At 41.2% G+C, this 22,729-nt stretch overlaps 1 protein-coding gene across 4 annotated transcripts; it reads left to right on the top strand.

The window, feature by feature from the left end:
* The first annotated feature begins 1,834 nt into the window (after positions 1-1,834).
* On the top strand, positions 1,835-17,830 carry LOC109482096 (E3 ubiquitin-protein ligase TRIM71-like). 4 transcript variants are annotated; one of them, XM_019784756.1, is made up of 2 exons: positions 1,835-2,968; positions 13,326-17,830. In XM_019784756.1, exons 1-2 carry the CDS (start codon positions 2,787-2,789, stop codon positions 15,916-15,918), a joined length of 2,775 nt encoding a protein of 924 aa, XP_019640315.1. In that variant the 5' UTR covers positions 1,835-2,786; the 3' UTR covers positions 15,919-17,830. The 4 variants fall into 4 exon arrangements, with proteins under 4 accessions (XP_019640315.1, XP_019640317.1, XP_019640318.1 ...); XM_019784758.1 differs by lacking the exon at positions 1,835-2,968 and adding an exon at positions 6,714-6,839; XM_019784759.1 differs by lacking the exon at positions 1,835-2,968 and adding an exon at positions 11,873-11,945.
* Positions 17,831-22,729: the final 4,899 nt, after the last annotated feature.

Genomic DNA, 22,729 nt, shown 5'->3' with positions numbered 1-22,729 from the left:
CATCACACCCTTCTGATACCGAAAACGCTGGATTTTTTCAACAAGGTAAAAAAAAAATCTAGATTGAATAGGGTTAAGAATTCAACCGATATTTAACAGGCTTTTCGTATAATGATAAAATCATTGGTCAATATTGTAATTTCATAACAGATGCGCTATTTATAGGGATCCAATGCAATTTCAGGTGCAAAAAAATTCTGGACGAGTCTGGAAGAGTCTGATATCTATTGCCATTTCTAAGCACATTGTCGTCATTATTTCATATTTGAAGCATTTTAAATATCCCCAAAAGCAAGGCGTCTCTTTATTTTTTGATACCACCAATAAATAGCTAGAACCATCCTATGATACAAAAGAAGCAACCATTTTCCGTCAGCGACGTCGCATTTTTGCCTCACATATATCAGTATGCTATGGGACAATGTTGATTCAACTTACTACATGTACATTAAAGAATGACTAGAAAATCGACTTTGAAAATCCAGTTTTGCCGCCCCGAAATTCCAATGATTGGATAAAAAATCCTTGGTCACTACGATACTTTCACAACAGATGCGTCTTTTTACTCCCAGAGTATCAAACCTTGTTCAATGCTAACTATATGCAAAACCTCACTCCTTTTTGTGCAAAGCAACTCTCCCGTCTGTCGCCAGTTCTCAAAAGACTGTGACAATGAATTTGCATGGTATTAGTAACACCCTGCCATGTTGCCGACCTAGAAAGAGTCGGCCCTTTGTTGATTACACATTATAATGCAAGGAAGGACATTTTGGCGTTTTATAGCTCGTGTAAAGGTCAAAGTCGTCATTTTAAACAGAGATATTTTGATAAATTGCCCGGAAAGCGTTCATTGTATTTGGCAGATGTTATGCATTCTTATGGTGCCAGTTTGAAGGCATCCAGTGCAAGTTCATGGCAGTAAAAAAAGCAAAAAGAAATTCTACTGGATGAAGAATTTTAAATCTGTGATGTTAATACTTAATGCTCATGATTTCGTAGCACACTTTCGTCATGATTTCATACTTGAAGCGTTTGAAATATCCCCAAAACAAGCCAAGTGAGTAGTTCCTTTTTTTTGGTACCACCAATAAATAACTAGAACCAGGCTACGATACAAAACAAGCAACGGTTTTCCGTCACAGACATAGAATTTTGGCCTCACACATATCAGTATGCTATGGGATAGGATTTCTTCAACTCAGTACATTAAAAGATAAGAAAACCATCGCAAAATTGACTTTGAAATCCAGTTTTGCCACCCTGAAATCACATTTGATACCTTTAAAGTTTAATTTGAAAAGAGGGCATGACACAGAGCTGAGCCGGGAATACCCAGTTGAACTTGGATCCAGCCTTCATTCCGGGTCAGAAAATTTCTCATGTTGTTTGTGAAAAGAAATTGTATCTTCGTGAATCATTATTGAAATCTTTTTAGTCTTATTGTTACCTTATTATGTATGCGTGCAGACAGGCGCTGTCCCTTCGTTAATTTGCTAATTGGATGTCATTATGCGGCGGTATCACACTGCCGTAATAGGATCTGGACTTTGTAACTGTTCCTCTCTAGTCGTACGAGTATTGTGAAAAAAACGCTTTCAAAGCCGTTGTTGAAGTATGGGAAAGCTTTTAATCTTTTTTTTTTTCATAAATATTTTTTACAAAAAGTCATCGCAAGTGTACTACATACACAGACAAGTGCTATTATCTTAACCTAGATTTGCATATTTCAACAATTCTTTTATACATGTCTTTTTCATACATATTTTGATAACTAGAAGTGCCAAGCGAAATGGAAATAGTAAGTAAAGGAATTGAAACAAAGACGCTACGTTTTTTATGAAAGTTTTCAATCCAGCAACAGCAAAAAAATCGTTCTCATTGCAGCAAAGACAAAGAACATCTACATCACCATAAGCGTTGGTTTCCAAGAATACCGTCTTTAGTCAGTGAACACGGAACAAGTGCCAAAACCACGCGGTATGGAGTGCGTTCGATTCCCGATGTTTTTTCCCGAGAGTTCCGTCGGTTCAGTCTTATCATGAAGCTGGTGAAAATCAGAAGATCTTTATCCAAGGGATTAGCATGACGACCGGCCCGGTCCAGTTTTTCACAGGTCGGGCCTACACCCAAATTCCTTTAATTTCCATGTGTATGAATTAATTGACGCGCACAGACAATGATGGAAAGGACCAGTGACTCATTTCCTTTGAGAGCCTACCGTCTTGGGACGGGCCGAGAGAGAGAAAAAGGACAGCGAACCAGAAAAACTGGGACCGGAAGGACAGGAAAAATAGGCGGTGCACACCAGACAATTTGGGAAGAGGAATCTTGCGGCGTAATTCCAGTTGTTTTCCTTTCCGCTTTAGCTCGTGAGGAAGCTGTGTTTTTTGTGCTCCTTTGAACTGCGACCCCATGCAAGGCATGCAAAGGCGTCGCCGTACATGACTTGGGTTTCAAATTGGCACATGCAAATTCACGGGCGCTAGGGGAGGGGAGAAACCGACGCCCTGCTTTTCCCCACACGAGAACAGATGCGGAGACCTGAGACCTTTCAACGAAAATTCCACCAAGATCTCCAAACCCGGCCAAACCTGAACGAAAAACCGTCCGACTGTTTTTGCAAATTTGTTTACGCACCAAAAAAACAGGCGAGGTTCGTTGTGTAAGCAAATAAGAGGCGTTGTTTGCGAGAGGAATTATAAAGGAAAGGCGGCGGACATTTTCTGTTGTTTGCCGCTTGGTGTAGTCCCCGGGTCCCGGGGACAGAGGGCTGGTCGGTTATTCAAATGCAATGTCATAGTGCATTGTCTCGATTCGCCGAGTTCTACATCCGGAAGAATGACGCTAACATCATGACAGACGACCAGAGGAGAGGTTTAAACCACCAGAAGGACGCGGAAACCGCCGCAGAGAGAGAGTTCGATGCGGCTCTGAGGAAAGGATGGTCGGGGAGCCCGGATTCCGACTCGTAAGTACAAGAACCGGCGTGCCACGGCGTGGGTATGCCTAGATATGATCTCTCGTTTTCTGGTCTAAATTTTCTTCCACAGCCTCGCGTTGTCTGTACAGTTTTATACATCGCCTGGCCGCGTTTGTCCGCTGAAATTTTGATCAGTCCGTAGATGTAGGCCTGAAGTCCGAGTAAGACAGAAACGGGCTAATCCAATCTCTATCGATTAGGGAAAATTACTCAGCCCTCGAATCAATACTTGTAAGAGGTTTCATGGTTACTGTTTACGTTTACGCGACTTAGAAAATTACTAGGAAATGTAAGAATGAGACTCGAAGCTATTTTCGATGCACAAGATCCGAAAAAAAGGGAAAATGGGTGACTTTTTTTTAGCAGATTACGATAGGGTGAGCGTGTTTTTTATATTCCCCCCTCATTAGCAGATTACGATAGGGTGAGCGTGTTTTTTTTATATTCCCCCCTCATAAATTAAAGCGCCATTTTGTTCTCAGCACAAAACAAACATGGAAATGAAACGGCTCGACTTGTTTACGGGTCTCTTTTTTGTTTTGTTTACCAGACAAGTATCTGCTTAGCTTTTGTGTTGTTGTGTACAATTTGTCGCTTGGGAAGTTTTTTTTTCGTGTATGTGTGCAACGGAATTTGTCGAAATAACGCAAGTGCGCCTAATATGGGAGCGGCTTGGAATTTATTTTGGGCAATTCTTTTTGGGGTAGGATGTGAGAAAAGAAGGGAGGGGGGGGGGCACAATTCTTTTGAAAATCTTTGCATAAATAATTTTTGCATTCATAGCAGTTGCTAATAAAACACGCTTCTCACGGTTAACGTTTCAAAAAGTCTCGTGCGAAAAAATACCTCTAATTTTTAAGCAAATTTATGGGCCTGGGTAGATTTGATAAAAGGGACCGTGCATAATTATTTGATGCATGTATTTATGCAAACATGTCAAATTAGTGCTTAATCAACGGCCCAGCTGAATGAGGTCCAAATTAATATCAGAATTTTGCGATGAGAATAAAAGAGCAAAAGAAATATAGTAATGAAAAAAATGAAAACAACTGGAACAATTTTTAACATTTTTAGAAATGTTTCAACTTGATGAACAGCTGAAAGAATAGTACCAAGTATTTCGCAGAAGACACGTGACTACAAAAATGCCAAAAACTAGCCCTAATCAGAAATGAAATACAGTACAATTTGGTCACACGCAAACGCGAATAAGAATATATTTGTTAAAAGTATGCATTTCACACATAAAACTAGGAAACCTCGAAAATGAATATTTTATGCAGTTTCGCCAGGCGATTATGCAGAACATGAGATAATTAGAAAATTTAGAGATAGATATTAATTTAAAAATTGCATTACATAATACGCACAACATTAGGCAGTGCAAGTACATCATAATACAAGTTGGAATGACAGCAACCACATGTACAAAGTATGTAGTAGTGTTAAACGCTGATAGGACTATGTAAAAACGGTTTCCAATCATGAATATGCAAATTTCTGTGAACATGTAAAATTCACAGGGAGGGAAGCAAATCATCTTTAATTTTAAATATAATAATGATAATAAATATGGAATAATGTATTACGTCTTGCAAGTATCATTTTGAGGATATGGTCTTTTTTGGGTGCCGCACTATAATGATTCCGCAATACTTTGCAAAGGATATTTGGGAGTCTTTTTAGAATACGTAGGTTGGTGTCCAGGCTATTTTTGTTGTTCATTGTTTGGGACAAAGTAGAACTAGCGTTAGGGATATGGAAATATCGAGTGTGTCACCACGTGGACATTACAAGTTTGAATTATTCAACAAAATAAAAACTCAACTCGCTACTAGATGTCAAATATGAAAAATGTAAAATTCTAAACATCATGACGCTAGAATAAACAAAAGAATATGCGTTTGACCTAGTTCGAAACGTTCTAGTTAAGTTGAAACATGTTGCTCAGAGAAGTTGAAGAATGGCTACCATTATTGTTTTGACATGTGCCAAACGCTACCCGCCATTGTCAAATTCAAGTTCAACAATTACAGAATCAAAGGTCGTCATGGTTTATATTGTCACCGAGGGAGGCATGGAAAGAAAGAGGACAGTACAAAGGACCCGGGTCATTAGTTCATTTTCTCAGCTTGTTTCTAAGCCCTTTTAACAAAGCAGTATTTAGGGGGACGTCAATTCGATGGCGGCGGCCAAAACACGACCATGCAAGCGGCGCAGTGAGGGGTGGGGCTGGGGAGAAATTCTTGTTTTGGACGTACAAATTCGCGGTTTGGAACATTTCACGACTGTCAGAGAAGTGTTTTAGGAACATTTTTTCTTCAGAACACGACAATTAGCAGTAAAATAAGTACCAGAGTCACCAAACTTGGAGCATAAAGGCAGTGATCGTTGTGGTGTAACTGTAATTTGTTGTTTTTGGTGGCAAAGTGTTCCAGAGATGAACATTGTTGTCAGAGTTTTTCTTAATTTCGGGACGTTTTTTGGGACGTATGAGAAGATTCATAAACTTCAAAATCTCTCTCAGAGGGAACCGTGGATGAATTGTTGGATATATCCCTTAAAATCGCAAGAATAGTCTGTAAAAATGCCGCAATTTCTTTCATTTCTGTGGCTGTGTACTAAATATTTCTATGGTAACTAAACGAAGGAGGTCGCATCATCACGGTGAGCGACAACGAAAGCTCAAAACTATAAAAGTTGGATTGACGTAGAGTTTATGAAATTTCATTCTAGTATTAGAGACTGAAGAAATCTACATCTACATCTAGAGCGTATATATCACAACTATTTCAGACACAGAAAGTGACATAAACTGGTCGGTACAAATTGTTATTGTGAAGGAATTTTGTTAGTAGTTTGATCTACAACTGAAAAAAACAGAGAGCATTCTTTCTTTTCCTTTTCGACATTTCTTAAACACATTTCAACTCTTGTTATGAACATATCTGTGGTAGATTTTCACAAGGTACTTTTTGTCCAGGGGATAAATTTGAACAAATTATATCTTCCTTGGGTATGAAAAGTATAAGTACACTATATACTCGTATACTGGTTTTAGTAGCCACCAGAACTGACACAGAAAAATACGCGATGGAAACATTGGACAGTATAAGTTCGCATAAATATTTGTAGTGCTCTCCTTGCTTTTTTTCAAGAAGAAATTTTTCTGTAAGTACGTAAATACGCAGTTGTAATTATTTTTATCAAGACCAGATGTTTGTCATTTGTGTACACTTGGGAGATCGAAAACAACTGGAGTAAATTTCGATGAACGAACTGGCAAGCCACGCATCGAAAACCTTCCCCAGAAATAGCGTTAGCGAAGAACCTGTCAAAATGCCTGACAACAAACAGCCAGATAACAGGATTTTCATACATCTGGAATCGCTAAAAACGAAGCAATTAGGAGACTAAATTTCCACATGTTTTCGTTGTGATTTCTGCAAACTGAACAGAGATTTTGGAACAACGAATTTCAGAGCACTTACTGCAAGACGATAGGGTGAAAAACACTGGAAACAAGACAAAGATTGGCGGGAAAACTATCTCGATCGACAAAGCATGGTCAGAGAACTGTGGCGGCCACACACACAAAAACACATTATGCAAAAACAAATAGCCAAGCGTTGTTTATCTCGTAAGTTGGGGAGCACGTGACTCGGGTGGTAACAGGGATACGTTGTGTGGTGGAAAACGTAATGTGGGCGGGACCGGGGAAGCAATCAGAACCATCCCGTACTCTGACAGAGAGACTCCCGCAAAAAAAACACCCACGCGTCCGTACGGCACCGTACCACACACACGCTCAGGCCGCCGCCATGTTGCCACTATGACAAGAAATGGACCACAAGAAAAGGTACGACTGAAACCAGTAGTTAGACGTTCAAATCGCGGCGTTTTCTGCAGTTTTTGTGGCAGATCAACTGGAAAATAGCTGGACATACGGATCATTGGCGTGGCTTATTGAATTTTGTCGTTTTTCTGGCGGAAAAGATGGGTATATTTCAAGCATGGAGTTCTCTAGGAAGTGTAATAGCTTTGGGTCCCATGTGTTAGAAAGAACTCATGTGGTATTATAAGAGCTTTAATCGGAGTGATTTTTACGGCTTTTAATTGGTGTAATTTTGCACAAATCTTTCACGGGGAAACTTTGCGGTTTTCCAGTCTGCACGCAACTTGCGGATTCCATGTATAAAAGAGGGAAATCGAAATGACTTGCCTGCACTAGAATACACCAGGACGATTCAAACACATCGGTAAATTTAGAGAAAAATCGTGGTGAAATGAAGAACACAACAGTTTTAAATTTTTCACGAGATTGATAGGTTTCAGCGAACGAAAAAGATTGTCATATGTTAACATGTTGTACAAGTAAGGAAAGTATAACAGTTTGTAGAGTTAGGCAGGAACAGAAAAATCCACCTGTGCCAGTGGTACACCGTGGAGGGATGTTGTAGAGTTGAACTGTAGATGTGATACAGCATTTTCTATACTGCACCTGATGGGATATTGAAATCTGTGTTTCTTAACCAAAATGTAAAATGAGCTACTCCCTTATAGCTAAATTATTCATCTAGACTAAAAGTTAGACAATTTCTGACAATGATTTTTCTCACATGCATTTTTCTCTACTTCTCAACTTGTGTTCCTTTCACTCACAGTCACACTCAAATTTGAAAACTATTGCGCCGACCAGTTTTTTTTCTAAATTTGAATAAATTACAATATAGGAAAGACTTGTATGGTGTCATACATGTATAATTGTACCCATAACCTAGTTGATTTAAATTGAGCAGATGATACTTTGGAGTTATGAAACTGTGAGTCAGTGTGACTAAGTACATGATATGAAACTAGCCTAAACAATTGGTGGCAGTCTGACACTTTGTCCCTGTAGAATGTTTCAAAGAAATCTTACAAAGAAATAGGCGTTTTCTATCAAGAACTGAAATAAACACATCATATTTGTAGTCAGCTGTCCTACTTTGAAAGCTATTTTGTTTGCAGATATAATCGTATTTAGACTACATGGAATACTCTAAACTATTAGGTTGCAAAGTGAAATGAAGTATAGAAATAGCAAAATAACATGGCGACTCATTTTACGCTCAAAATAGCAAAAGAACAATCAGGGAAAGCTAAGACCAGAACTGAAACAAGATAAAAAGTTAAAATAAAACTGAGCAGACAAAGGAAGGAAATGTGAAACTTATACTTCTCAAAAGTTCATGTTGTTTCCAGAGAAAAATTAAGCAGGTAAAAATAGAAGAAGGAATGTGAAAACAGAAGAGGAATGTAGAAACAAAAGGAGGAATGACCAATGTTTTGAAACGAAGAAAGGGTAACTATGAGGGGAATTTACATGAAATACAACATATATAATGCCACCTGGGACCTGCACAGACAAGAAAAGTATATTTTAACCCTGAACAAGTTTTCTAGCATTTCGAAAGGGGTGTGTGTGATTTTTTTCAATTTTTGTGTTTATAGGTCTACTTATAGGTTATTTTAATCCCAAGTATGAGCATGAATAAGGCACATAACACTACCCAGGGTTTGCAAATTGTTATTTGAGCAAAATAAGATTATAAAAGCATTCTTGACTTTTTATAGAAACACGTTTTCCTCGGTATAGTTGGAAGGAGACCTTAGAATTTTTCGTTTCATAGAGTACTGATTGTTTTGTCTTCATGTAACATGTTGTTTTTTTGTTGCACGATTTCTATGCACCGTGTGAAGACACAATGAAAATGTATGTAGGTACAATGTATTATGTTGTCTTCGACTATTTTATAAATTGCCAACAAAAGGACCGTACAAAAAGCTCTGTTGGCGAAATAAACACTAGGTTAGTAGGTAAGTTAACTCACCATGACAAAAACGTGAAGAAGAAAACAGTACCTTATCTGAGTATCGTAGAGTAGGTTCTTCGGCCAAGTAGGAATTGGTCTGCACTGGTAACAACAGTCCTAGTTGCAATGCTTCTCTTTCTCGGTTATTTTCGCTCCCTTCTCAAATTATAATCAGCTCTATCATTCCAACAAAGGAGCAAGAACATGCTCGAACCACTCAACGACAAATTATGACGCAACAGATAATCCAAAGAGGCTTGAAATTATACTATTAAAAGAATCCTATGATTATAACGTTTCATGCTTTTAAAAATTGAGAAGATCAGGTGTAATGTCTACCCGTCCTGTTGTGACACACATATATAGATGGTGTATTGTAAAGAGAAACAATGCAGCTTTTCTGTCACAAAGGATTTTGAGCTGATCAGTTTTCAAGTGCAGATAGCTCAATTTTGTCATGTCTGATTTTGTAATGCCATATTATATATGACACTGGAGCATAGAAGATTCTAGTAATCTGACATATCTGTATTTAAACTATATACAGAATTGCAAACTGGTAGGAGTTCAGCATATCACAGTAGGAAGAAGCTAGCTTGCAGATCAAGTATATAATGTGCTAATCATATGCGTTGCTAAAATGTTGCCTGGGCGAAAGAGGATTTCGTACAATTGTGTGCAACAACAACAAGGGATGGTGGATCCTATGAGGTCAGTGTCAGTTGATGTTTGTAACGTTTCTAAAACATAAGTACTGAAAGATTTATTTTTGATTTTCTACCGCACATGGGCACTCAAAAATGACAAGAAGATGTTGTGGGTAAAAAGTTTGCAGACAAACTTGAAAGAGTAGAAAAATAGGAATGAGAAGAATCAAAATACATTTGTACCTATAACTCTGAGACCACTGGTCTGGAAGTACGAACTTCGGCATCTTGGTGAGGCATCAACCGCTGAGGTCTGAAAAATTGTCAGTCGTACCTACAAAATAGAAATATTCTGACTTGTGATGAAGTAGACTGCTTTCTATACACCTGTGATTTTAGCGACAGAAGGGCTCGGTTACTGTGTGGGGAAAGGTAAAATTACCTCCAGCAAGAGTAATTCGAGAGAACGCTATGGTCGTGTACAGTACATGTTTTCAATCTTGATTCAGCAGACTTGAATGCATTGCAAGAAACGCACTGTGTGATTGTCGAATACACACGCAAGTAGGTGTTGAATGAATGCCACAGTACAGGAATTCCGGATGAAGGACTTCAGTATTTTTGTGCATTTAGGAAGTATATTATAGCATTACAGTTAGCTAACAACGATGCTGTGTACGTGTATATCGTACATCGAAAAAGGGTCTCAATTTTTGGTGTATCGGAAGATTGCTAAATGCTACGGTAAACCGTTTTCCATAATCATATAGAATACTAGTAGTTGTGATGGTGTTTAACAAATAAACAAGGCTTGCGTTTTGTTTTCCACATTCAGTGAACAGATCGTTTGGACTACAGAACCACAAGTGAGCGCCCAAGGCACACAGTCTAAACACTTCAGACAAAAACAGAGCGTTCAGACAAAAATGTTGTGAATGTAGGAAGTTCAGGCGCTAAGTTTTGTCTGGCCTTTTTGTGTGGCGCATTGAAGAACAGGTTTGAGAGACACATCCGGAAATACCATGATACCAGAGATAGAAACAGTATCTTCTATATGATAAATACCATCCAAAATAATACATACATTCAGAAAACAAGTTTTGGGAAGCTTTTGTGAATTTTACGCCTCTTTAGGTAACTTGCACACGGACTAGCAAATTGTACGGTTACCGTGAAAGGGTAGTACCCAAATTGACTGTCAATTGTCTTTTGTTCTATGGGTGAACTGGGGTCACCAAAATGGTGTCAAAAGATTCATCAAACCTCTATCAACAGAAACAAGAGAGGGTACTTCCGTAGGGGGTGCTGACGAAATGCAAATGACTCAGCTCTGGACGAAAACAAAATACTCAGGCCAGTCTACTGTACTCTACTCTACTCAGAAGTTCTCTTACAAATTTTCACGTCTTTCCTGTTTTGAATTTACACACAGAATACCTTTGCCTAATTTGCTATTTGTGAGGAAAGACAAAAAGATTCCTTAATCGAGATCAGAAAAACAAAACAAAAACAGAGTTAGATTTGAGTGGCTGTGTTAAAACGTTTGACAGAGCGATGGAAAGCCTGAGAGTTGTCCTTGAATCTTGAAGTGTAGCTTTCTCTCGCTAAATCTACTCTCTTACCTCTAGATTACGAGTCATCAAACTTAAAATGAGTTCCATAGAATTCAGACCTAAGCTCGTGTACAATCGCACACCTAACATGTACAATCGTGCACCAGTTCTCGTGTAGAAAAAGATAAATCGATAGACTGAGGCCCTCAACAAAATGGCGGGCTACTACTCTACTAAATAACTCGCACATGCCATTCAAACGCGGTCAATTTTACCCAAGGATGTTCGCAGTCCGGTGCCCGTTCTTTTGTTTTATTCTGAATAAATTAATGGTTTGATATGCCGAGGATTTTACTAATCTATTTTATCCACAGTTCTATCACAAATGGATGATGCATGGTTGGTTTTAAGTCTCTCACTTTTTACTTCGTTAGATGAAAAGACAATGTCCCTTCTCACTCGGTTACTTCTATTTTGTATATAACGCATTTGTACTTTTATAGCGAGAAAATCCTCAAGTCATCATTGTAATTCTGAGAGAGAAAAGGGTAAATGCGTAATTAATACATAATAGATGTAGAAATATGTCAGAATTTTTTTTCAAAATTAGAAAAAAATGTAGACAATTGTAGGACACAATTTTCCTTTCCAACAATTTATCAAACCATCCAGATAATAAAACACACTAGATACAACACTCGTGAATTTTATACAGTCATAAAACTTTACTTCCAGTTTACAGAGGATAAGAAAAAAAGATAAACAGATGCAAAACATCCTGTGACCCTTCAACTCTGCTGGCATGCCCTGAGCCATAGCTTTACATAGGCCGAAGTTGATACAATCACTATATACAGTGAAGCCTTGGCCAGAGTATGTAGGGATGGTGCCCCACAATGACCATGCGACAGTATGTATATACGTATATTTTCCGTCTAGTTATACGATTGTATATTCTGAGTCGGTTATACGAGTGTTTATGGACGATAAATACGTGGCGGGTCTCTGGTTACTTGTAAATGTTGTGATCGTAGCAGTAGCTTGGGCTGACCGGCTCGCTCGCATTCGGGCGGCCGGACTCAATCGCACTGACCCCCGTGCGATCGCCATTCCCTGTCCGCTCTCCTCCAATATTGGCGGGGAAAGACGTAAAAATCCACGCTTTTCGCCCCAAAATAATGTGTGATATGACTCGTGAACGACTCGATGAGTAAAATTTGGCGTATTTATAGGATATTTGCCTGTTTTCTCATTCAGAAATGACACTGTATGTTTCGTTATCGTATTCCGCCATGTTTACGAAACCGGCTATTGTAGGCATGAGGACCTCTTGTTATGTTAGCAGGTTTTTTACTTTTTCGTTGCCACTTACCATGTAAATCTCTCGTTAAAAATGCCCCAAATGATGGGGGATGTTATTTGCTAGTTTTGGCACATTTTATCATCTCATATTTTGGTGAAAAATTAATATTTTGGACAAACCTGACACGGATGGCGAAACAAAATGACCTGTGAAATTATAGAGTAGCCAAAATCTTTGGACATAGTTGACCACGTCAGTACCCAATACCACGTTTCCAAGCAGTTCCTCCCCCATCATTTCAAATTGCTGAAGACTTTATGATTTTTCTTACAAAATTCACGTAAAATTGCCGTTGTTGCGGAAAGTTCGGTAGCGGTGCGCTGCGGCCTGTGATTGGTTGAAGGCCTTGATCGGTAAGTTGATTGACGTGAGTGCAGCACGACCTGGGTGAGCGTGCGTGAGGAAGCAAAAACCCACCCACTAAGCTTTACCACTACTGGACGCTACAAACCGGCCCGGCCATGCTAGAACTTGGGCCACACACCGCTGCCGAGGCCGCGAGAAAGAGCTGAGATAAATCTCAGCGAGGGTAGGTCTCCAAACCTTTTCCCTGAGAGCCGCTGTAGGGAGTCCGTGAGTCATGTCGGACGAGAGCGAGCGCGCTGGTCGGACATGTTCCTTCAGGGGAAAGAAGGGGAGGGAGGGTCGAGTAAAATGTTATGTAGTGGGTCGACTTTTATCTCGTTATTTTGTACTCTTCTTAACCCCCACAAATGACAACTGACACATCTAGTTGAAGGGTTGAAACACTTGGTTAGGTCAGAAATTAGCCGGCTTGACAGGGGAATCTATGGAGGAAGGAAAAGGGGGGATTTATAGGGTAGTGTGTTGTAGTGTTGTGTGTGTTCCAAACGTGCGTAAGCACGGTTTGGTCGTCCGACTCAGGGCACGGTTTTGAGCTGACATCGTTCCTCTCCTCACCCACAGGCCGGCATCCACGGCTCGATGCTCAGGGAGGGTCGGGGGCTCAGACAAGGAGCTGGAGACCGTCAGCGGCAGCACCAACACAGAAGCCATCTGGAGCGGGTTTCAGATCGGGACGGGAAGCCCCGAGCTACAACAGCAGCCGTGCAGCGAAGAAGGGCGAAGCTGGACCCCGAACGTGCAACTCCAATCCCCATGGTGGATCCCGCAAGAGGCCGCGCTAACGTCAGCGTACATGGCCATGGCGTCCTTCTCCGACCATCTTGGCGAGCAGCTGTGGTGCGGCGTGTGCCTGGGTCGCTACACCGACCCCAAGGTGCTGCCGTGCCTCCACACCTTCTGCCGGCCGTGCCTGGAGCAGGTCCACGAGCGGGACGGCCGCCTGCGCTGCCCGACTTGCCAACAAGACGTGCCGCTCGCCGATTCGGGCGTCGACGGCTTGCCGTCCAACTTCTTCATTAACAACATCCTCGACGTGGTGACATCACAGGAAGAAGACGTGGAAAATGGACTCGGGGAAGACTCCAGCGTTAGCAGTCGCGGGAACGGGATTTCGGGGGTGGCGGCGGCAGGCTTGTCGCTGCACGGCGGCGGACGGCAAAGATGTAACTCGTGCGAGGACGGCTCCCTCGCCACGTCCCGCTGCCGAGACTGCAACGAGTACCTCTGTGACAACTGTGTACTGGCCCACCATCGCGTCAGGCTGACCAAAGACCATTTTATCTTACGACTCCAGCCTGACGGAGGCACCCGCCCGGCGCCCGGCCTGGTCGGCCCGCCCATGTCTGTCCAGGTAGCCGCTGAGCGCGTGGCCTGCTTCTGCGCCGTCCACGAGAGCGAGATAGTGCGTCTCTTCTGCGACACATGCCGCCTGCCGATCTGCAGAGAGTGCACCATGTCCCTGCACCAGGGACACAGCTTCGTGTACCTGCAGGACGCCGTGCAGGACGCCAAGGCCGTGACTTCCCAGCTCCTCTCGGACGCACGACAAGGCATCCAGGCTCTGGAACGGTCCTTGAAGGACACCCAGGCTATGGCGGAGCGGGTCGAGATGCAGACACAGTCAGTGTCCACAGAGGTACGGGCCACCACTCGCCGCTACATGGCAGCCATAGAGGAGAGAGAGCGGGATCTTCTGCGGAGAGTGGAGAAAATCAGGCAAGTGAAGGGCAAAACACTGCATGTGCAAATTGAGGAACTCAGGGCAGGGCTGGCCAAGCTTAGCCAAACTGTGAACTTTGTGGAAACTGCATTAGAAACGGGTAGTGATGTTGATGTTCTGAAAACCAAAGATGAGATGGTGTCCCAGATGAGAGAGCTTAGAGCCTTAAGAGGGCACCTCCAGCCTCACGAAGACGATTCGATCGTGTTCACCCCGCCGGACGCTGCCTTACACACAGCTGTTTCAAACCTGGGCATCGTCTCGAGCAGCGCCTATGCTGCGCAGTCAGTCGCGAACGGAGACGGACTTAAACGTGCACTTAAAGGAAAGACAGCACAGTTCATAATTCATGCCAAAGATCACCAGGGCGAAGCCCGATGCACCGGAGGCGACCCAGTCTCCGTCATAATCCAGTCTCCCGAAGGGGGACTGTACCGAGCAGAAGTCATAGACAGACAGAACGGCACCTATGCCGTCAACTATCGCGGTCAAACCGAGGGACAGCACACCATATCTGTGACCATCCGTGGCAAGCACATCCAAGAGAGTCCATTCAAAGTGCAGGTGAAAACCGGGCGCAACTACAGTACTGTGGGACAGATGCTGCTGAAGATAGGGGTGGAGGGAGAGGGGGAAGGCCAGTTGTGTCGCCCGTGGGGCATCTGCTGCGACAAAGATGGCAACTACATAGTAGCTGACCGCAGCAATAATCGTATACAGGTCTTCAACCACAGCGGGACATTCCTTCACAAGTTTGGGTCTGCAGGGTCACGGAATGGCCAGTTCGATCGACCAGCGGGGGTGGCTGTCGACAATCAGGGGCGAATCATCGTGGCGGACAAGGACAACCACCGCATTCAGATCTTCAGCTTCCACGGCGACTTCATGCTGAAATTCGGCGAGAAGGGCAGCAAAAATGGACAGTTTAACTATCCATGGGACGTCGCCGTCAACTCGGAGGGGAAGATCCTAGTGTCAGACACACGAAATCACCGCGTCCAGCTCTTCCACGCGGACGGCTCCTTCTACAACAAGTACGGGTTCGAGGGCGCCCTCTGGAAGCATTTCGATTCGCCGCGCGGTGTCGCATTCAATCGCGAAGGCCACATGGTGGTCACGGACTTCAACAACCATCGCCTTCTTGTCATACATCCCGATTTCCAGTCCGCTAGATTCCTAGGCAGCGAGGGCACTGGCAACGGACAATTCCTGCGCCCCCAGGGCGTGGCCGTCGACCAGGAAGGGCACATCATCGTGGCCGACTCCCGCAACCATCGCATCCAAGTCTTCACACCCAACGGCAACTTCCTGTACAAGTTCGGGATGCCGGGAACCGGACCGGGGTGCGTGGACCGACCGTCGGGCATTTGCGTGACTCCCGACGGACTCATCGCAGTCGTGGACTTCGGTAATAACCGTGTACAAGTCTTCTAAAGGACTGCCAGGCTGTTCACAGCCACAAGCCTCCTCAAAAGGAGTTCAAGTCTCAGGGTGGTACTATTCATAAAAAGGCAAGCCTTCTCTAAGTTGTTTGTTTCTTATATATTTTTTTTCTGTAAGAAGAACTAGCTGTAAATGTAGTGTTACTAAGTAAAAATTATGGGTGATTATGATATAAGATGAGCACAGAAATTGCTGGTCTTGCGCTGCTGCTACCACGTTGTGTAACAACCATTGAGTGCATTTGGCCAAGCTTGCATCTATCCATCCTCCAAAAGATACAACAACCACACCCCTTGAAGAATTCCATGCAGCGATAGCGTTTCATTCCTCCTTGTTGTAAGATTCTAATCTCTGTGCCAAAAGTAGACAGAATCAAAACATTACTCGGATATCCATCCTAGTGACCATTCATTACGCAGCAATATTATCGCCAAAGTCTATGTAAATTTAATGAACTAACGCTAGATACTTACAATTCTGAATTGTACCAAATGTATGCTTGACCTTTTGTTTCCGATTTGCCTTGCAAGGTTTGGTTATTTTGCACATTATGACTACCTCAGAAAAACAGTTTTATTTTCCAAAGACCTCAGTGTAATAATAAATAGCTTAAAAACCATATCCATTTGCAAGGCCGGCCAGATAAAAAATACCAGAAACCAAAGATGCAAATGCTTGTTATGATAGAAAAATGACAAACTGATGATGTAGACTGGATTTTTTTGTTCTACTCTGTAGGAAGCTTGATGCTGCATCCACACATCTACCTCATATAAATCAACATTCATATACCGAGTCATAGAAAATATCACCCATAATGTTTACTCATGACTGGTGTGTAGTATTGTAGCATGTTTAGGCCTTATTGTAGTGTTAGAAAGAAGCCAGTCCGTTTATTGTGAGAAGCAAAGTAATAATTTTTTTGTATCCTTACAGGCTTTGTCAATATGTGATAGGAAAATTCCTCTACTTCTAGTAGACCTAATAGGCCTGCATTTTCGTTGCCAAGATGGAAATGCAGATTTTTATGGGTTCTGACTTTACTTCCATTTTATATTGTCGGAAGCTGGGAACTAATTTTATAATTGTTCAGCAGTTCTTAATCCATTTGCAGAAGTACAAGAATATGGTCAAACCGCAGAGCTCTATTGGAGAGTATATATTTGAGAGCATTGAAACGGTCAAAGACCTTACATGTTCGCACAGTGCTAAAGCAGAGGTACCAAAAAGTTAATTTTTAGGGCTTGTAAGGGCCTTTCCACTTCAAAAAGTGGTCCGAGAAGTGTTGTATGTTTAACATGTCATAGACGTCGTCTCACTGTGTGCACCAGAAAACTCTGGATCTATCCCAAACTTGGAAAAAAGGAATCAATGTTCTTGTGTCCTGTCCGTTCTGTAACTGTGAAGTCAGTCGAAAATCCTCTCCGCTTGAAACCAAAGATTGTCGCAAGCTTTAAAAAAAAACGTGTGAAGTTCAAACATGATGTCAACACTTTCCTAGAACCTGCTGTGCTGTTTAATTTGTAGGAGGTAACCTCGTTGTTCAATGTCTGTTTATTTTCTGAGATTCAGGCGAAAAGCTAGGGCACAACTACGTCTTGCTAATGGAGGTGCTGGGATAGTACTAATGCTGAGAACTATACCTGTGGTAGACACTGTGAGTCTATCTCTGCAATGTGTTTTCAATAGGAAAGAAAAGAGTAATGTTCTTGGCATACAGAGAGTATGACAGAAGTTGTGGCAAAAGCTCAGGCTAATGAATTGTTGTAGAACGTCTGTAGTGATCTGCTATGTACGAGCTTAGCTTAGTCTATCCTGAATGAGAGTACTGATTTCTTCTCGCTATGCAATCATTCAATCAATGTGGAATTAAAACCATTTCTGTTTGTGATTTGCCAGAAAAGATCTGTGTGTGTTGCAGTCCTCTTTGCTTCGACCACCTTTCTCTCTAGTCCCCTAGTGTGTTGAGGTCTTTTTCTTTTGCAAGGAAAAACGTTTAGGGACCAAACTTGTGGTATAAGTAGGTCAAGAAAAGGGGTTTCTCTGTTCAGATTGGCTTGTCATGTTGTGTAAAAGCAGAAGGATCTAAATAATGTGGTGTGTCTGAAAGTAGGTCACAAAACAAGCCATATTAGGCATGGCCACGTTGCTCTGTTTTTGTGTGGCCAGGTTTTTTTTCCGGTCAGTGTTTTCATCCAAAAGCATGCCTTATTCAAACTTCTTTCAGCTTATGCCATTTTTGTGTTCTTTCTTGATTGGAAGAAAATAAGTACCACAGCAATGTGTGTACATTGTAAAGTTAGCAGCCCAAATGTAGTTTGAATGCAGTTACCCCAACACTGTATTTATACGCAATCCTTTTACGCTCAATTTATAAGACAGTTCGCAAGTGGCTTTCATAGCTATTTTACCTTATGTTGTGAACAAATGTTTGCATCACATGCTTTTGTTTACAATGTAAAAAGTCTTAAGCATCGAACATGAGAAGAAACATCAAGCTTTGATTTTTTCAGAGGGATAAAGACAAAGAGCTGTTGGTTTTTCTTCTGTTTTTTTTTTGTGTAAAATGTTCCCGTTGAGATTAGGATTTAAATCCAAGGCAGGAGTTGCGTAATTTGACGTGTTGTGTGTGAACAGGTCAGGCCTGTTTACTTAATAGCGTAACCTTGGCGGGCTTCAGGCGGCATGCCTCCCTTGTCCACCATTGTCATGCGTCCGGAACCCGGTCACTGCCAGGGCAGCGCTAGCGTCTCTCACATTAGCATCCTCACAAAACAGCCATTGAAAAGGTGGGGGGAACATTGACTGTACCCCACCCCGGGTAGCTATGCCCCAACCTTGTCCGCGCACGAGTTGTTAATTTATGTTTTCACACACAAGAGACCTTGACCAATTCTCGAGCCTCGAAGGTCACTCTGAGTAGTTTTTGGGAGGGGTTTCGCTTCAAGAGTGGACAAAAGAAAAGATGGTTTACCAAGCCCTCCTTGCCCCTGTATGAATGCACGAGGGCTGGGCCTATAGTGTTCACATTGGCTTTCAATAGCAGTCCATAGCTGCCCTGCCTTCCGTTCGGAACACTGTACTTGACCGAGGTTAACCTTTAGATGTAGGGTGTAATCATTATCGCATTGTTTGTTTTGAGACAAAGTAACAAGTCCCCCAATAACCCCAACTGACCCCCTCAATGCTGCGTGGAAGAAACACCACCTAACCATGTCTTCTACCCGCTTCCCAACAGAAATAGAAGAGCTAATTCAGTATGCGGCAAACTGTTTGCAAGTATGTCCGGTACACACTGCCCATAATGGCCGTAACCCGACTAGGCCCCCAAAATACTGCATACAATACTCATCATTTCCCCATCATTTAGTTCAAAGGGAATTTTGTTTGCCCGAGGGCAAATGTCCAGAAACAGGTCCATATAAGCTGATATGATGATGAATATAGCAGAGATAGGTTCTGGTGTAGTATGTATAACATGACCATCTACACTAGTTTCAGCTCCTGGTTTGCTACCAGTTTTGAAAGATGTTTCCTAACGCTTCCCACCAGAGAGGCTCCCAATTCCTGTTTGGTAGACAACTGAAGGGAACCAGATGTGTTCGGATTAGGAAGCCCCCCAACAATAAGGCCTGCATTCCCTGGAATTTCTATTTGCATCCCCTCTTTTCCAAACATGTGGAAGAAGGGAAGATGATGACCAAAAACAACAGACAACTTTTAACCCAATGTTGTGAACATTATGAACAAATTCGGGATACATTTGTGTTGAGTTACATGTGTAGTATAAAAATCAGTATGTTAGAAATTCCTGTGAATTCCTAAAATTTGTCTAGAAATTTGTTAACTCAAAGTGTTAATAGTCTTGATCCCAAACAGTCCTGATCACATGCTACTTTTAGTCCTCTATTTTACTTTACTAATTTTATAGTATACAAAGTCGCATTCAGATGTCTTTCCCATTGTTTTGAAAGGTCCATGTTAACTTTCTGTAGCAAGGAAAATTTGCATTTGTTATTTCATGGGTATAATTATAATGGTGCTAATCTTATGGTAAAAAAACAGGGTAAAACAACTTGACTTTGTGGATTTTGCCACTGTTTTTGTCAAGCAATCTACAGTGTAAACATAATCATGAAAATGTGGCAATGTTTACTTGGTGCCAAGTTTGCAAGGTGCAGGATATCATGACCATTGTTTGTTTTTAGTGATGTAATTTTTTACCTAAACAAAATTCAAAAATAATGTACGGACAATATTAAATGATACAGTTGTTTGGATAATGAAGAGATAAGAAGTGGAAAATTTGGAAGATTATAGGCAGTTCAGTACTTGCAACCATTGAAGTTGGAAGGGTCTTGAAAACTTATATTTCATCTTTTGTGTCCTCATATTATTGGAGCAGAACAATCTTTTTCTTACCACGGTACCTTTCAAATAACGTCTTTATAGGTGTTCCCTAAAGAAAATCACGCCAAAGATCAAGATCATGTTGCTAAATATTTGTTGGTGAGACTTGATAGATGCAGTTTTTTTTAAATTTGATATCTGCTTTGATTTCAGCCCATTTTTTTGGTAGTAAAACTCTGTTTCTATTGGTTTTCGGAACTGCGTAGGGCCTTTGTACTATGGCCATGTAGTATTCGGTATTCTTGACTTTTGTTGAATGTTCACAAATCAGTATCATATGGGGTTCCACAGATGGATATCTGTATCCTTATAGCATCACATCACAGGCACATGGATGCCAGTGGTAGGATTGAATTTTGGAATGTTGAAGTCTTTTCACGTTACCAAGATTTAAACTTGAATCTGAGAAAGATATGGCTGTCCCAGAATAGTGAATTGGAAGTCCTGGAGAACAACTAGTCAGGGCTTGAAATCAAGTTGAAATAGTGGATGCATTTGCTGTGACCTTAGTGCAGGTAAAAATGGAGCAGTGCAGGTATTTTTGATGTCTACCTGCACCTTACCTGCACTGGTTCATGTACTGGGTTTACATGTAGTTGTATGTTGAGTTTTATTTATTTTTTATTAGCACCTATTAGTATTAAGTACAAAAGAAATAGTAGCAATAGTTTTAGAACAGCTTTTAGTATGCTCCAGTCTATACCTGCATGGTGCAGGTAAAATTTGTGTGGTGCAGGTAATTTTGAATGTTAGCTGCACCAGTGCAGGTATGCAGAAAAAGGGATTTTGATGGAGCCCTGACTAGCTCATCATTGGTTACCATTGTTGATGTGGTTGTATGTTAAGCACTTCAAAATGATCCTTTGTTGAGGTGAACCTCTTTGGGTGTTTACCCATAGATGTGTCTTCTATTTATTGTAAGTGACATGACATGTTTTCTGCTGTTTACATGTCATTAGTATATTGTATGTCAACGATTTAGTTTTTAACTGGAATTGTTTGATACAAAAGTACTGGCGTACATGTACAAAAGTGTGCTTGTCTTTCCCAAAAGTAGTTTTGTACAATGAAATTTTGGGAGAGAACTTTTATATTGCTGAGAAGATCCAGTAGTTGAGAAAAATGCAGTTATTGTTGAGAAAATTATTTTCAGTCCAACCTTAAATTTTAAAAAGAGGAATATTTGGTGCACACTTAAAATGATTTTCTTTACTTTTCACTGAAAATTTCAGTGAAATCAATTTCATTATTGTTTGGGCAGGATTCAAAAAGTATTAAATAATGTAATTCAACAAGAAACTAGGTCACTGCTATTATCTTGGTCTCTTACAATTGCCCTGATTTTGCTTTTTTTCTCAGTCATAGAGATTTAGTATATGTGGCAAAGCTGAACCACTAGTTCTAGTAACTGTTAAATGTTAGCCTGGCTACTATCTTTGTATGACAGCAAGCATACTAAACTAAAATACTGAAAATGATATAACAATACAATACTAGTAACAAGCCAGGAAAAAGTCCTTTTTTGCCGAATTTCCCTGATTCAAGACAAAACATCAACTAACTCTTGATGTTTTGTCTGTCAGAATATTAGCAGAAATCAAGTTGTTTTGCTTAGGTTTACCAGTATCAATCATTGCCATTCAGAGCTGATAGTTGGCTTCAAGTTCTCCATTTATTACTCTTGTGTGAGATTGTGTTTAGTTTGGTGTTTGATTCTTGAGTTACATATGATTCTTGTGGAATGGATTTCTGTATTCTCAGCACATGATGGTATTGATACAGCCATATTTTCTCGAACGAACCAATGTTTTAGCTTGACCCACATTTTTAAGACATATTCCCCTCAACCTAAGATATTCTATTAAAACTGAAGGAAGCAAATCTCATATCAGGACACCAGACCAAACGTCCTCAAATTCTCACTGTCAAATGTATAGAATATCGTAACTTGTAAGCTGTTGACTTGTCTTTGATCCATGGTACTTTATTTTTGTTCTCTTGTCGAGTGAATATTCGTACGGTAGTAGGGCTGACAATACAATCTGCAATGGCGAGGCTGCTAAATGATGCTGCGGAGTGTTATACCAAGGTAGCTCAAGTATCTGCCTTATGCCTTTTAGACAGAATGTCTATTCAGAAACCATAATGTACCTCACAGCAATTCAGTGAGTTTCAGAACAGGTGTTGACAGTTGCCTCTGCTTGGAGAGTACATTTTTTGATCGCTTACAAAGCGAACCAGAGAAAAGGAGAAACAAGAGCTGGATCAACTTGAATGGCAGACCCTTACATGTAGCTACACATGGTGTTCTATTGTGCATTGTTTGCCCCAGTCAATGTTTTGGCATTTGAAAAAAAAACGAAGAATAAAGTCTTAGAGAGGTTTGAGAAAT

The sequence above is a fragment of the Branchiostoma belcheri genome, unplaced genomic scaffold (genome assembly GCF_001625305.1).
Source record: "Branchiostoma belcheri isolate BF01 breed outbred unplaced genomic scaffold, Haploidv18h27 scaffold59, whole genome shotgun sequence".
NCBI classification, from domain to species: Eukaryota; Metazoa; Chordata; class Leptocardii; order Amphioxiformes; family Branchiostomatidae; genus Branchiostoma; species Branchiostoma belcheri.
Note: the sequence above shows the minus strand (reverse complement) of the source record. Positions and strands in the feature narration are given on the sequence as shown.